A 14,673-nucleotide genomic window follows, 5' to 3' on the forward strand; every position below is an offset into this window, starting at 1 on the left:
CTGAAAAATTAACATCACTTGCGCAACTGCTATTCATTCCTCGACAAAGGGTTCTATTTTCGTAGATAAAATGTCATAGCACGGGGCTCGGGTGCAATACCAGTTTTCGGTACACTTACACACATGAATGGTGCATCTGCACGTCATGTAGACAGCTATGTGAAGAAGACTGGTATGTCAATTAGCTGGCAGTTACCAGTCATGTCCCAGGTGACGTAGTTACATTCAAGGAGAAATCATTGTCGTATTTCTCATGACGAATGGCATTACGTTCAGACGCCTATTCATACTATCCTTCTTGTATAAAACAGCATCACTCTCTGAACAAATTAACTTCACACTGACAGCCACTGGCCTGGTGCGACAGTTTGCATTTCTGGTTGCCTCCTCACATGTAGACATTGTGGGAGGAATCCGGGAATAAGACATCAGCTAGTGGTTGCTGTCCCCGGGAAGGATGTCGTTCTCCGACAGCTAGATCATCTGAAACACACAAGATCACAGTACTGTTTTGATATGCGAAATCAGATATGCAGCTCAAAGGACATAGGGAGATGAGAGATTTGCATACTGGCATTTACATTTCACAGCGGTCTGCATTCGCCTTCCGTTTGGTGGTGAATCGCTTAATAACACATTACTGTTGTAGGGCAGCTGCGAATAATTTTTCTAGATTCTCGTGTAATTTATACATGTGGTTTCATGTGAGAGCGTGTAGTAATTACCAGTGTTTTCGATGACCGACAAATTGCTGTTGCCGACAAATAGCGAAATTGCTGTGCAAAGTACTTTCCGTTATCAAACGTGCAGCGTGATTGGTTATACAGGCCACACAGAATCTATTTGCTCGCTAGCCAATCTGTTTCATGTCTGGAACTGTTACTGGCAAATGTTCTTTTCCGTAAAGAGTATTAATTAATGTTTTCTCGGAAGTGAGCAACAATAATGTCGCATAGTTCTGATTTTTATGAGGATAATTTGTGCTCCTCTGCAGTTCACACACGTTGTAGCTACGTGGTCAAAGTTTCATAGATACACCATGCAAAGGAATCTGTAATGTCTTCTATTCTCGGTTACCGGATGAAACTGGGATAGAGCAATGTGTAAACTGTCTCAGAGGCGGCAGGTATCATGGGCGTATGTCGTTCCTGCAAATGAAGTATACTCATGTATCTACTAGAAACAAGTTCCCTATTAGAATTAACTGATGGGGTGATGGGATATCCTAGAGAGTAACAGACAACGATTGGCCTCGATAGGATTCAACGAATACACCGAATTAAACGTAAAAAAAGTTCATGAAATTGACAAAGGAAGTTAGAACTCGAAATATTCCAGTGTTTTAGCACTTCAGAATGGATGTTATATACAAGCTTTTTCACAGCTCCTATTACAGCCATCTAAAATTTGTCAGAGAACTTAGTTTTTTGACAAGGAAACCATGTTAGGAAACGTACATTTTGAATGTAAAATAAGTTTAAAGATTGGATCACTTTCAAATCTCTTGCTGCACGGTTCGTACATACGGCAAACAACTAGCTCTGACTTGGGTGCTCCAATTTGACAGCTCCACTTGGTGGCGCAGCTGTTTGTTGTACAGGGTGTATCCACAACGCATGTTTTCATACACACGGTCGTACTCGTGGAGCACCAGCGTAAACGCTACTAGTGAAGTACCACTTTCTCGCACCTATTGCTTTTTTCGGACGCTATTTTTACATAATGGACTGTGGGGATAAGGAAAACTTTCACGACTGTTGCGTTGTGTAGCTCTACCGTTACGTGCCATACGGTGACGAGGGAGATTTTAAAGTGAAACGATCGTTACTCTGGTTTTTATTCTTACGGTATATTGCTGGACATTAGTTCCTTATCAAAACTTTATCTACAAAGTTCCCTGTGTAACCACCCGAAGCCTGTAATAGAAATTATCCTGCATAGTGACTAGTACTGCCTCCAATATCACCTAATGACAAAGTAGTCATAACGACACAGCACGAAGGATTTATCCGAATGAAACGGAGATCAGTAGATGTGATGTACATGTACAGACAAGCACATCATTACAATTTCAGAAAAATCGCATTATTTATCCGACAGAAACATCTCATAAATTTTTTCAAGTTAATAACGCGTTGGTCCACTGGTAGAAGCCGACTTCGGGGAAGATCAGTTTGGTTTCCGTAGAAATGTTGGAACACTTGAGGCAATACTAACCCTACAACTTATCTTAGAAAATAGATTAAGGGAAGGCGAACCTAAGTTTCTAGCATTGTAGACTTAGAGAAAGCTTTTGACAATGTTGACTGGAATACTCTATTTCAAATTCTGAAGGTGGCAGGGGTAAAATACAGGGAGCGAAATGCTATTTACAATTTGTACAGAAACCAGATGGCAGCTATAAGAGTCGAGGGGCATAAAAGGGAAGCAGTGGTTGGGAAGGGAGTAAGACAGGGTTGTAGCCTATCGCCGATGTTATTCAATCTGTATATTGAGGAAGCAGTAAAGGAAACAAATGAAAAATTCGGAGAAGGTATTACAATCCATCGAGAAGAAATAAAATCTTTGAGGTTCGCCAATGACACTGTAATTCTGTCAGAGACAGCAGAGAACTTAGAAGAGCAGCTGAACGGAATGGACTGTGTCTTGAAAGGAGGATATAAGATGAACATCAACAAAAGGAAAACGAGGATAATGGAATGTAGTCGAATTAAATCGGGTAATGCTGAGGGTATTACATTTGGAAATGAGACGCTTAAAGTAGTTAATGAGTTTTGCTATTTGGGGAGCAAAATAACTGATGATGGTCGAAGTAGAGACGATATAAAATGTAGACTGGCAATGGCAAGGAAAGCGTTTCTGAATAAGAGACATTTGCTAACATCGAGTATAGATTTAAAAGTTAGGAAGCCGTTTCTGAAAGTATTTGTATTGAGTATAGCCACGTATGGAAGTGAAAAGAGGACGATAAATAGTTTACACAAGAAGAGAATAGAAGCTTTCGAAATGTGGTGCTACAGAAGAATGCTGAAGATTAGATTGGTAAGTCACATAACTAACGAGGAGGTATTGAATAGAATTGGTGAGAAGAGAAATTTGTGGGATAACTTGACTGGAAGAAGGGATCGGTTGGTAGGACATATTCTGAGGCACCAAGGGATCACCAATTTAGTATTGGAAGGCAGTGCAGAGGATAAAAATCGTAGAGGGAGACCAAGAGATGAATACACTAAACAGATTCGGAAGGGTGTAAGTTGCAGTAGTTACTGGGATATGAAGTAGCTTGCACACGATTGCGTAGCATGTAGAGCTGCATCAAAACACTCTCTCGACTGAAGACCACAACAAAAACAGCAAAAAAGGTCCACTTCTGGCCCTTATGTAAGCAGTTATTCAGCTCCGCATTGATATTCTCCTTAGGGATATCGTGCCAAGTCTGTCCAGCTGGCGCATTAGATATTCAAACTCCTGCGCGATCTGGTTGGAGGGTCCTGGCCATAATGCTGCGAACGTTCTCAACTTGTGAGAGATCCGGCGACCTTGCTGACCAATTCTCGAATTGGCAAGCACGAAGACAAGCATTGGAAACTCGCCGTGTGCTGGCGGACATTACTTTGCTCAAATGTAAGCCCAGGATGGCCTGCCATGAACTGCAACTGATCTGGGCGTAGAATACCGTCGACAACAGCTGCACTATAAGGGTGCGGCAGATGACCACCAAAGGGATCCTGCTATAAAAGTAAATGGTACCCAGAACAGCAGGCGACAGACAGTGTGCTAGCCAACCACCCACTGGGACGTATCCATACACGTATTTGCCGCTCAACGGGGCTCACTCCGAATCGTAACTCATCGCTGAAGACAATAGTACTCCAGTCAATGAGATTCCAGACCGAAGACGTGTGTGTGACACCTCGGACATCGGTGGCATACCAACCTGAATGTCGCCTGCATTAATGCCAAACAGCCAGGAGTGGCGATCCGGCGTGTCACTTCATTTCACAGCAGGACGCCTTCGCTTTTCGTCCGCCGCACCTTTGCAGCACAGCGGTACGTAGACGACGTTCTACCCCCTTTCCGTTGCTCTTGATGTCAGGCCATCTTGAACTTGCATTTCAGCAACACAATGCCCGCTCGCACACGGTAACAGTTTCTACTGCTTGCCTTCGTGTTTGCCAAAACCTGCCTTTGCCAGAAAGGTCGTCAGCTCTATTCCCAATCAAGAACGTTAGGAACTTCATAGGTATGTCCCTCCAACAATATCGGGATTTTGACGACATAACGCACCAGTTCGACACAATTTGGAAAGATATTTCTCAGGGTGCCATCCAACACCTCTTCAATGAATGCCAAGGCGAATAACTTGTTGAGTAATGGCCAGACGTGGATCAACGGTTTATTAACTTTCTCACTTTCAGAAGCTCTTTTCTTCAAATAAATCGTCCAATTTTCTGAAATTGTAATAATTTGTTCTTCCGTATATTACATCATTTTTACCGGTTTGCGCCACATTTGGATAATTCCTTCGAGGAGAGCCATTTTCTTGTCTTAGGGTCAAATAACCAGAATAAAACAATCACTATACAGGAGAGTGTGCGTGTTTTTGAAACTCTCTGACAATCCCTTGCAGTCTTCTGACTCGAACCTGGAACTGGATTCCAGACTTTTTCAGGTAATCCTCAAAATACAGTGGTTAGATTACGGGTAGCGACAGTAACAAACCCACAAGTAACTCTTGACAGGAATGCATTCTGCAGGCTCATGGCAACCATGTACACATGGCAAAAGTTTTAACGCAGTGAATATAAAAACTACATGGCTCTCAATACATATATTTCTCACAGAAGAAGTTCCCTGTTGTTATTAATAAAAGACACACTAATATAACAAGAACCGACATCAAACACATTTTATTATACAAACTACATTTCGTACACACTGATTGGATACGGCTGTGCTGCTAAAAACCACATTCAATGTAGATATAGTATGGTGGGATGGCAGAAAAATTGCAGCCGAATTTGTAGGGAATGTATTAATCAAAGCTGAAATAGAAGATTTGAGATCATGTATCCAACACGAGTGGTCAACTGGAAGAGCAAAGGGAAGTAATTAGGCACCAATTACCTTGTTAAGCGCAACCGATGATGCTAAAGTAGTTAGTTATTGAAATATTACCGCCGTCGTACACCGTGATTTCATGGTACAGCCGTGACCTAATTGCGTATTGTCACTTCCGCTGTATATCAAACAGATGTGGTTGCATCGTTTTTTACTGTAACATTTACTGCACAAATAATTCTGGCACTTTCCGGTACTGTAAGTTGCTCATTTAGCTGTCGCAAGTAAATGTCTGTGTAACAAGATTTCTCTCTCACTTAAAACGTATGAAAGTTCTACTTCTTCATTACTAATTTACCACAAGCTAGGTCATACTATACCACTATGGCTTTTTCTTGTAATACACTTGTCTGAAATGTTCATTCTGCTTGCACAGTATTTGTTGTGGGTTCCAGTATACATTTGGGCAAAGGTAAGGCAGTATCATAACACAGATGTGAAACCTATACTAGTTGAAAGCATTGATGCAGTGCTGCACAGTTGTTTATTCCACAAAACTTGAGCTGACTCAGTATAGATTTGTGTGTAGTTTTAAAACTTTCTAGAAGCTGCAGCTCAACATGCTCTTCCTATCTGGATTAAATCTACCGATTTCTATGTTAAGGAGTATCCCAAGGGTCGGTTGTAGCGCCGTAACTGTAGCCAACGATAATAAGAGATCGCCGGCCGGAGTGGCCAAGCGGTTAAAGGCGCTACCGTCTGGAACCGCACGACCGCTACGGTCGCAGGTTCGAATCCTGCCTTGGGCATGGATGTGTGTGATGTCCTTAGGTTAGTTAGGTTTCAGTAGTTCTAAGTTCTAGGGGACTTATGACCACAGCAGTTGAGTCCCATAGTGCTCAGAGCCATTTGAACCATTTTTGATAATAAGAGATCTAGCAGATAGCACCGTTTGATCCTTGACACTATGCTATGTGTAGAGGGATTGCAACGTCAAAGCTACGGAGGATTGATGCTGATTCAGAAACTTGCAGTTGACACTAGACCTAAATAAATGCCTTCATAATTAATACTGTTCGCGTAAGGTAACAGCGATAAAGGACTGGAATAATTAATAATGGGAATTAATAATTGGAAATTGTTCGGAGTGATCTAAAGTAAGGGTTACATGCAACAAACCTTCGGAAAATCGGATACTAGGCTGCCACTGGAATAACCTTAAGGAAATATGATGTATCCACGAAAGAAGTTACTTGCAAGGCACGTGTTACACAGAATCGTGCTATTCATTGGTCTGGGACGTAGACGACTTTTATCAATACAAGAGAGATCCAATGCGAAAACGTGTAGTCATCACCGACGAAGAGTCGCGCTACATATAACTTCCTGCCACAGATGTTACAAAATAACCATGCTGAATCAGAAGAAATACCTACAAACCAAGGGGTCCAACAAGAGTGTATCCTATCACCCACTCATTGAATATATTCATCGACGATATGATTGAGACATGGAAACAACAAACTGATCCAGTCTTGAGATTATCAATCAGATTTTTTAATTCATATGCTTTTGCAGATGATGTTGCAATCGTACGAGATAGTAAATGTCGATACAAAAACCTATCTAGAGACTTAACCAAATTTCTAAAAAACATAATACGAAAACATTCATTTCAAAAATAAAAATTATTGTCTGCAAAGGGTCGAAGCCACTGAGGACTAAGATCGTAATAAGAAGCAAAACAACTAAAAAGTTAGTCACTTGAGTTGCCTGGGAAATAGTATGGTCTTTCAGAATGACCTCGACATTGACAACAAACTGTAAAAACATCAAATGCTATGCAGGACAATCAATAGAACATAGAGAAATAAAGTCGGACCAGACACAAAAATCAAATTTTGTAAGCTAATGGCTGCTCGCACATTGTTATAAGGAAGTGAGACTTGGCAAATACTACACAGCAAAAATGCATAATTCAAAAAAAGAGTAAGTGAAACTTCTAGGAGAAGCGAAGGGCTGGAAACGATTAGACAGACTATGAAACAAATAGATAAGAGCATAGCTTGGTATATATGCTGTGAGTAAGAAGATACAGTATAAGCGAGAAAAGCTGGTTGGAACATCTATAGTGTGCAATTCACTTTTTAAATTTTTAAAAGCTAGTATCTTCGAAATCCTTTAATTGACACCCAGTGCCACATATATGTTTCAAATATGGATCAAAGATGTCTAAAAACATCTTCTGTAACAATGCAAAACTGTGTTGTCCTGTGAGTAGCCCTCGGGATGGATGATGCTTCAAGCAGCAAGGTGATGACACATGAGAAAAAAGGCAGGAGCTCAGGAGTTCACGTGATGCTTAACGCAGGTTAACGATGTCGTATTGGTGCCAAATCTCTCCACAATTTTGCGCAACGTTGCGGTGGACGATTCTCAGATGGAAGGTCGTCACACGCCTTGTTACCCACGTTTACCCCTTCTATCGACGTATTTGCGACAGTGGGCAGAAAGACGACACCCAGCGTCAAAACCACGCGATTGTGCTATGGGTGGTCTAAGAAAAGATTTCAGACGCACAAAAGGGCATGAAGAGTGTCATAAAAGACGTCAATAAAACCACTCCTTAACCTGGGGTGTTGATTCAAGTATATTTCGCGGCATAAAATGACAGTTCTAAGCAATAGGACGAAGTTCTTGACAACGTTTGGCGCTGCTGACACATCTGGAAGTGTCAATCTATGTCTGTCTATGTCTAAGAACATTGGAGGACTGCATCTGAAAATGCATTTGGAGTGCAATGCACTCCTGTATAAGTTGGAACCAGTACAGACAGTTCAAAACCATTCGATCAAATCGGAATGTGATCCAAAGCCGCAAGGAGTGTTTATGCTTTCCCAGCCCTCCTCTTTCAAGCTCTGCTGTGGCATTATCATGGTGGATGCGACACTGACACCTTCAGGAATAAAATGTGAAATGGCTCATTTAACACTCCTCAGCTTGCCTACATCCTCGGTGACATCAACCTGCATATTTTGAGAATTTTAAAAATGTGGCTTTACAGAGAAAACCTGCGATGTAGTCCTAGACTCTCATAGGCAGACAACCTCCATTGGAGGGGTGTCAAATGGATACCTGCCTTAAGGAACCTAGGGCTACTTCATAAGTTCAAATTGTTCAAATGGCTCTGAGCACTATGGGACTCAACTGCTGAGGTCATTAGTCCCCTAGAACTTAGAACTAGTTAAACCTAACTAACCTAAGGACATCACAAACATCCATGCCCGAGGCAGGATTCGAACCTGCGACCGTAGCGGTCTTGCGGTTCCAGACTGCAGCGCCTTTAACCGGACGGCCACTTCGGCCGGCTACTTCATAAGTCTTCCTTGTAATATCACATTGTTAACATTCTCAATAACTCTGGGTAGGTGGCACGGAGGGTACTGCACGACCTGGGGTATCTTAGAGGACCCATTCCCATTTCATTCAAATATGTTTCGATCTTCACACCCCTCTGTGATCACGCTATAGCAGCGTGTGTAAGACGATAGCTGAGAAAGCGTAAGCATCCTGTGCTAATTCAGATCACGTTCATATTTCGTCGAATGTTATTGAAAGTTTCTTAATCTTTATACCAGAGAAAAAAATTCAGCGTTGCTGTGCTCCAGAGGGGTGCGATCATGTTCAACGCGTAGGCAACCTCAGAATGTTCTTAGAGAGGGGTCGAAGCGTTTGGGGTTGTCTTCAGCGCCAAGGGTTGGCAAGGACGTCTTTCTGTATTTCATCTCAGTGCGAGCTGTCGTTTCGAGATCAAAAGGAGCGGGAAACGACTCCCCAAGTAAACTAGTGGTTTGATTGATGCCCTATGTGCCATCCCCTGAGGCTCTCTTGTGTTGATTCTGAGCAGACGTAGTCTGAAATCTTCTATTCAGCCACCCTTAAAAAATCGCGTGATTTTAACGCTGGGTGTCCCCATACTGCCCTCTATCGCGGTGGAGTCACAAAAAGGGGGAAATATAGGCAAGATGCTGTGACGACGTTTCCACCATGAGATACGTCCATCTTGACGTTGCGCAGAATTGTTGAGAAATCTGGCGCCAGTGTGACCTCGTTAACCTACATTACACGTCACGTGAACTTCTGAGCTCTGTTCGGTTTCTCGCATGTGGCGACAGCTCGCTGCTAGCAGCGCCGTCCAGTCAGAAAGTAGCGTCGCAGGGCATCAGGATTTAGCACCATCCCAGAAGAATGTAGTAGGCACCTTTTATCAAAATTTCAACCTTATACGTCGAAACTGGAGGGTATTATGGCGTTTAGAAAAAGTGGTACAGGGTAGAATGCCAGATCCGAGAGTACCAAAGCAAGCATTAAATTTCAGATCTTTTGGGACAAGACCATAGGAAGACGAAAGAAAACGTGAGTGGATACTTAGAGGACGGAACAGGCCCATGGTGTAGACCAATGATGGGAAAAACAATTCCAGGATGAGAAAATAAAAGAAATTGATTTCTGAGGTTTACCGCGAGTTGTACTTCGCACACACCATTCATGAGAGGGGGGGGGGGTTGCAGCACACACCGTATGTTAAGGGTACAGGTACAGATATCCTGATATTGGTACGTTAATATCTACACACTGTACTGTGTTAGACGTTTCTCTCTGCTTCTAACAGTCTTCCCGCAGATACCTAGTACCTGATGTCGTAACTGTCTTGAAGTGGACTACGCCTGTCAGTATAGGGTAAGCGTTTCATGTATCTACACCTCAGTACTTGACTTTCTGACCAGGGGAAAAGTAATGGCTTGCTAGTGCCACACTTATCTGGAGGTATTAACCAAACTAGTAAATCTGATGTAATTTTCCAGAATGAGATTTTCACTCTGCAGTGGAGTGTGAGCTGAGATGAAATTTCCTGGCAGATTAAAACTGTATGCCGGATCGAGACTCGAACTCTGGATATTTGCCTTTCGCGGGCAACTGTTCTACCAACTGAGCTACCCAAGCACGACTCACGCCCCGTCCTCACAGCTTTACTTCTGCTAGTACCTCGTCTCCTACCTTCCAAACTTTACAGAAGCTCTCCTGCGAACCAGCACGTTCAAATGGTTCAAATGGCTCTGAGCACTATGGGACTTAACATCTATGGTCATCAGTCCCCTAGAACTTAGAACTACTTAAACCTAACTAACCTAAGGACAGCACACAACACCCAGCCATCACGAGGCAGAGAAAATCCCTGACCACGCCGGGAATCGAACCCGGGAACCCGGGCGTGGGAAGCGAGAACGCTACCGCACGACCACGAGATGCGGGCGCGAACCAGCACTCCTGAAGGTAACGATATTGTGGAGACATGGCTTAGCCACAGCCTGGGGGATGTTTCCAGAATGAGATTTTCACCCTGCAGCGTAGTGTGCGCTGATATGACGGGGCGTGAGTCGTGCTTAGGTAGCTCAGTTGGTAGAGCACTTGCCCGCGAAAGGCAAAGGTCCCGAGTTCGAGTCTCTGTCCGGCACACAGTTTTAATCTGCCTGGAAGTTTGATGTAATGTTGTTCAATACACTATCCGCCGTCGTTAATAGAAATATCTGGGCATATACCCCTAAGACCATGTACAGAGGCACTAGAAGTAACCTACATCTCGCACTGTAAGATGGCTTGCAGAATTTAAATGCAGATGTCGAAATATAGTTCACATTGCTATATGCTCTGTACATGGTTCTTACGTTCTTTACGCTGGTTCACACTGGACATAGGGGAGGGGAGTGGAGACTCGAGCCATCTCTGTACCACGAGCCCCGTCGCTAGCAGAGGGGTGAGGATTACGCACCTAGCAGTGTCACCTCGATCTCGAGAAGGCGACCGCGGCGGCCGCTGCCAGTAAGACCGGTGCGCCCTGCAGCCAGGAGGGGCGTCGCGACGCAGCAGGTGGGGGCGCCGCCGATGCCGACTGGCGCTGGATGGCCGCCGTGTTGTCGCCTGCAACAGCGCCGCCTCAGTCACTACAGGTGAATGGATCATAAGAAGAGTGCAGCCAAAGACGCTGACGTCAGATTTGTGTACTACAACTGAACACGACAACTTTGCCAAATTGATCCAGAACAAGTCCACCTGAAAAGACGAATTTTGTTTAAAACTGTGTCGGAAAATCAAGATAAAACCGATCCAGGATAGCCGTACGGGGTTTTGAATCACCATACACCTTATCTAAAAGTCGTGTTCAAGGACACTGTATGCGTGCATTATTGTATAAACGCCATCAGTTGTCTTATCGAGTACACGTGGCTTTCCTGGTGACGAGCTTAGAAGCCTTTATGTTGGTAAAAAGCTGATTGCTGAATACATAAAAAAAGAGACACCTCAACTGAAGATTTGTTTAATTCTTCACAAGACAGTGGAAATCCAATAGGCACAAATAGGGTAATGTTTATTACAAACTTTTTCCCACGGTTTTTGTACCCCAACCGGCATCTTCTTTGAAAAACTGACACACCTTTTGGTCGTTTTATAAGAAAAACTAATTAGGACACTGCAGCAATTGCTGCAGTTTTATGACAAGGCTCGACAGTTGTCCACCGATCTCGAAAAAGGGACTGAACAGTGGCTTGGTTGGAAAATAATACCTCACCAAACTCATTATTCTAACGCAATAAGACGTATATATTTACGATTCTTATGGAACAATCATCAAGAAAATAGACTTCCTGGTGAGACTACGCTTTAACCTTCGGTTAAAAACGTACACCATCCGATCAAAAGTTTCTAGACAGTTGTTAATGGCCATTCGTAGGAATGAGGTGCGCCCACCCTTCAGCTATATGACGGCTTCAACTCTGCTCGGGACTCTTTCAACGAAATATCTGAGTGCAAACGGAGGCTTCAACGACAGTTGTCACAGTTAATAAAGTTCTTCTGCGTTTGTGACAGCATTGCCAAGTATAAGATTCGATACTGCCGATACCACGCAGTTAGTAAACAGCGCCACGCTGCAATCGCCGCTCAATTTTCTATTCGCCGACTTCCCCAATGGCAAACAATAAAGGAAACTCCATGGGAAAACGCGTATTTTCGCCAGTGACAAGACGCAATGCAAAGACCAATAAAAGAACACCTAATACCTTTCCTCCTCACCCTCATATCTAACGACAACACTCCTCTATTGTATATAAGTAATTAACCTAGCGTCCATTCAGCAGTTAGCAATACACCCTGAGGAAGGCGTCTTGCATTAGCTACCGAAACGTCGGAATTTTATAGTTGACAATGCGCCCACACACCCAGAAGAATTTTATTGAAAATATGTGAATGTCTATGGAGCAGTGTCAAGTCAACCTTCCTCAAGACCAGTAATGTCGGACTATGTGGTCTAGAGTGAATTCTACCCTCTGACTTATCCAAAAGGCATTCCATTTTGTTCAGGTCGAGACTCTGGGCAGACCAGTCTTTTTCGGCAACGTTGTTGTCCACAAACCGTTGCCTCACAGATGCTGCTTTATGACAACTGATACGAAGGCACCGTTTCCGGAATATGCCTCTACTGTGCACAATACGCAATGCCGTAAAATGTGTTAATAATCTTCATGACAATAAGTGGAACACACACCACGAACAACATCGCCATACCGTGAAGTCACCACCTCCGTACTTTACTGCTGGCATTACGCACGATGTCAGATAAAATTTTACAGGCCTTTGCGAAACCCAGACATCTCCATCGGATTGTCAGAGACTACAACGTATTTCATGACTGCAGGTAACACTTTGTAACTCATTCCGCAAATTTAATAGGAATTTCTACAACCAACCTCCGTAAAGCTCGATGGTCCCTGTACAAGAACTCTGCTTGGTTTTGGTTTAGCCGTGGTTGTTGCTTAACGTTTACACTTCACAGTCACAACAGTCTTATTGGGAAAATTTAGAAAGATTGAAGTTTCCGTGATAGATTTATTTCTCAGGTGACATCAGATCAGTAAGTAGCCCACGTTCGAAGTAACCGATCTCTCTGGAGCGACCCATGCTCCCATTGCTGCTGCTCTCCTCACAGATCCATTGTGTTTTTACTGCTTCTCTATTGACAACACAACTCCCGGTCTCCTTTCATTCGAGCGGATTCCCCTCTAGTGACTTATGGTCCTCATTTCCTCAATACGTAGGTCTCATAGAAGTGTCCAGTAACTTTTGATCACATAATGTATTCAGATCTGAATCAATACGCTTCTATAGGCGTGACATCAATAAACTATCGGAACACTGTCAGAGTGTTTCAGTTAATTTTAGGGCTCGTATATTGTTGATAAAAATTTCTCTCTAATATTAACTCTTGCGTTCATGAAACAAACTAAAACGCTATAAAACATACATGCAAATGAATACAAATGAATTATGAGTCTTCATGATAGCTTTACAACGAAATGACGTTTTTGAACAAAACATAAAATATTCGTAACATACACGATCGTGCCCCAACCATCACGAATTAGCAAGATATTACACAACTTTAACCTAAAAGTGATTTAAGTCTAAGTGCAGTCTTGTGTCATTCTGATGTAGAACTATCGTGGTTTCACAAAATTAAGGAGATGTAGCTGTATGAGTGCACGCTTTACGAAACCTATTTAACAGATTGTTGTTCTACAGTTTCATCAGTAGAATTATGTCTTTCCAAAAATACTAAAAAATTTCCTACTGGAAGGTGAAAATTTGGGCACTATATAATTCTGCAATATGTTTTCCCCTTTATAGATATGGCAATGAATCTAGGTATGAGATGATTTTTGACGCACTATTCTTAAGATTTGCTTACTGGTTATCGATTTGGCTCCTTCTAGCTCTGTCACAGAGGAGGTAAAGGTTCTGCTTCCAGCAAGATTCGAACCATCGAGTCACACAGCCAACATATTTTAATGTGACCATGTTACCACTTTCATTTGGTTTTTTATTTTAACTTTTAAACGTTTTCGATTTTTATTCAGACCTCATAGCACCTCCTCTACACAAGACCTCTCAGACTCCAGAAATCCCTTCGCTGCCAAGATACTGCGTTTTATTCTCTGAATAAAAATTTCTGCTATATAACGGGCCGTGCGGTTCTAGGCGCTTCAGTTTGGAACCGCGTGACAGTTACGGTCGCTGGTTCGAATCCTGCCTCGGGCATGGATGTGTATGATGTCCTTAGGTTAGTTAGGTTCATTTAGTTCTAAGTTCTAGGGGACTGATGACATCGGATGTTCAGTCCCATAGTGCTCAGAGCCATTTGAACCCTTTGCTATATAACGTCAACATCTCTTCCTATCAGTCTATTACCTGTAATCCTATATAAATAGAAGTAAGAAAGAAAAGAGACACTTCTTTTGACATAGATTAAATACAACATATACTAAAAGAATGAAAATCCTTTTTCTTGTGAGGCTTACAACTTTGTCTTAAAGTGAAATATAATTTCATATCTCCATAGAGAATAAATTGTAATGTTCTGTTTCAGTAAGAGAAAGGCCCTTCTAAAGTGGAAAAGAGTTGAAGGGAGAACCACTGAGACACAGATGAACCGCGGCATTCATCTCTGTTTGATTGTCTGATACATGGCTAAGACAGACAATTCGTAACGTGAAAGAT

The 14,673-nt window shown here is 42.6% G+C and overlaps 1 protein-coding gene across 1 annotated transcript in view; it reads right to left on the reverse strand.

Annotated features, from left to right (window-relative positions):
• Positions 1-370: 370 nt before the first annotated feature.
• LOC124620195 (hemicentin-2-like) overlaps positions 371-14,673 on the reverse strand; it is a 172,952-nt gene continuing 158,649 nt past the window's right edge. The window contains exons 6-7 of the mRNA XM_047146864.1: positions 10,892-11,040; positions 371-483 (exon numbers count right to left, since the gene is read on the reverse strand). Of these exons, the coding sequence (XP_047002820.1) occupies positions 10,901-11,040 (140 nt within the window). The 3' untranslated portion in view covers positions 371-483; positions 10,892-10,900. The remainder of the gene's footprint in view (positions 484-10,891; positions 11,041-14,673) is intronic.

This window comes from Schistocerca americana, chromosome 6, assembly GCF_021461395.2.
Source record: "Schistocerca americana isolate TAMUIC-IGC-003095 chromosome 6, iqSchAmer2.1, whole genome shotgun sequence".
Taxonomy (NCBI): domain Eukaryota; kingdom Metazoa; phylum Arthropoda; class Insecta; order Orthoptera; family Acrididae; genus Schistocerca; species Schistocerca americana.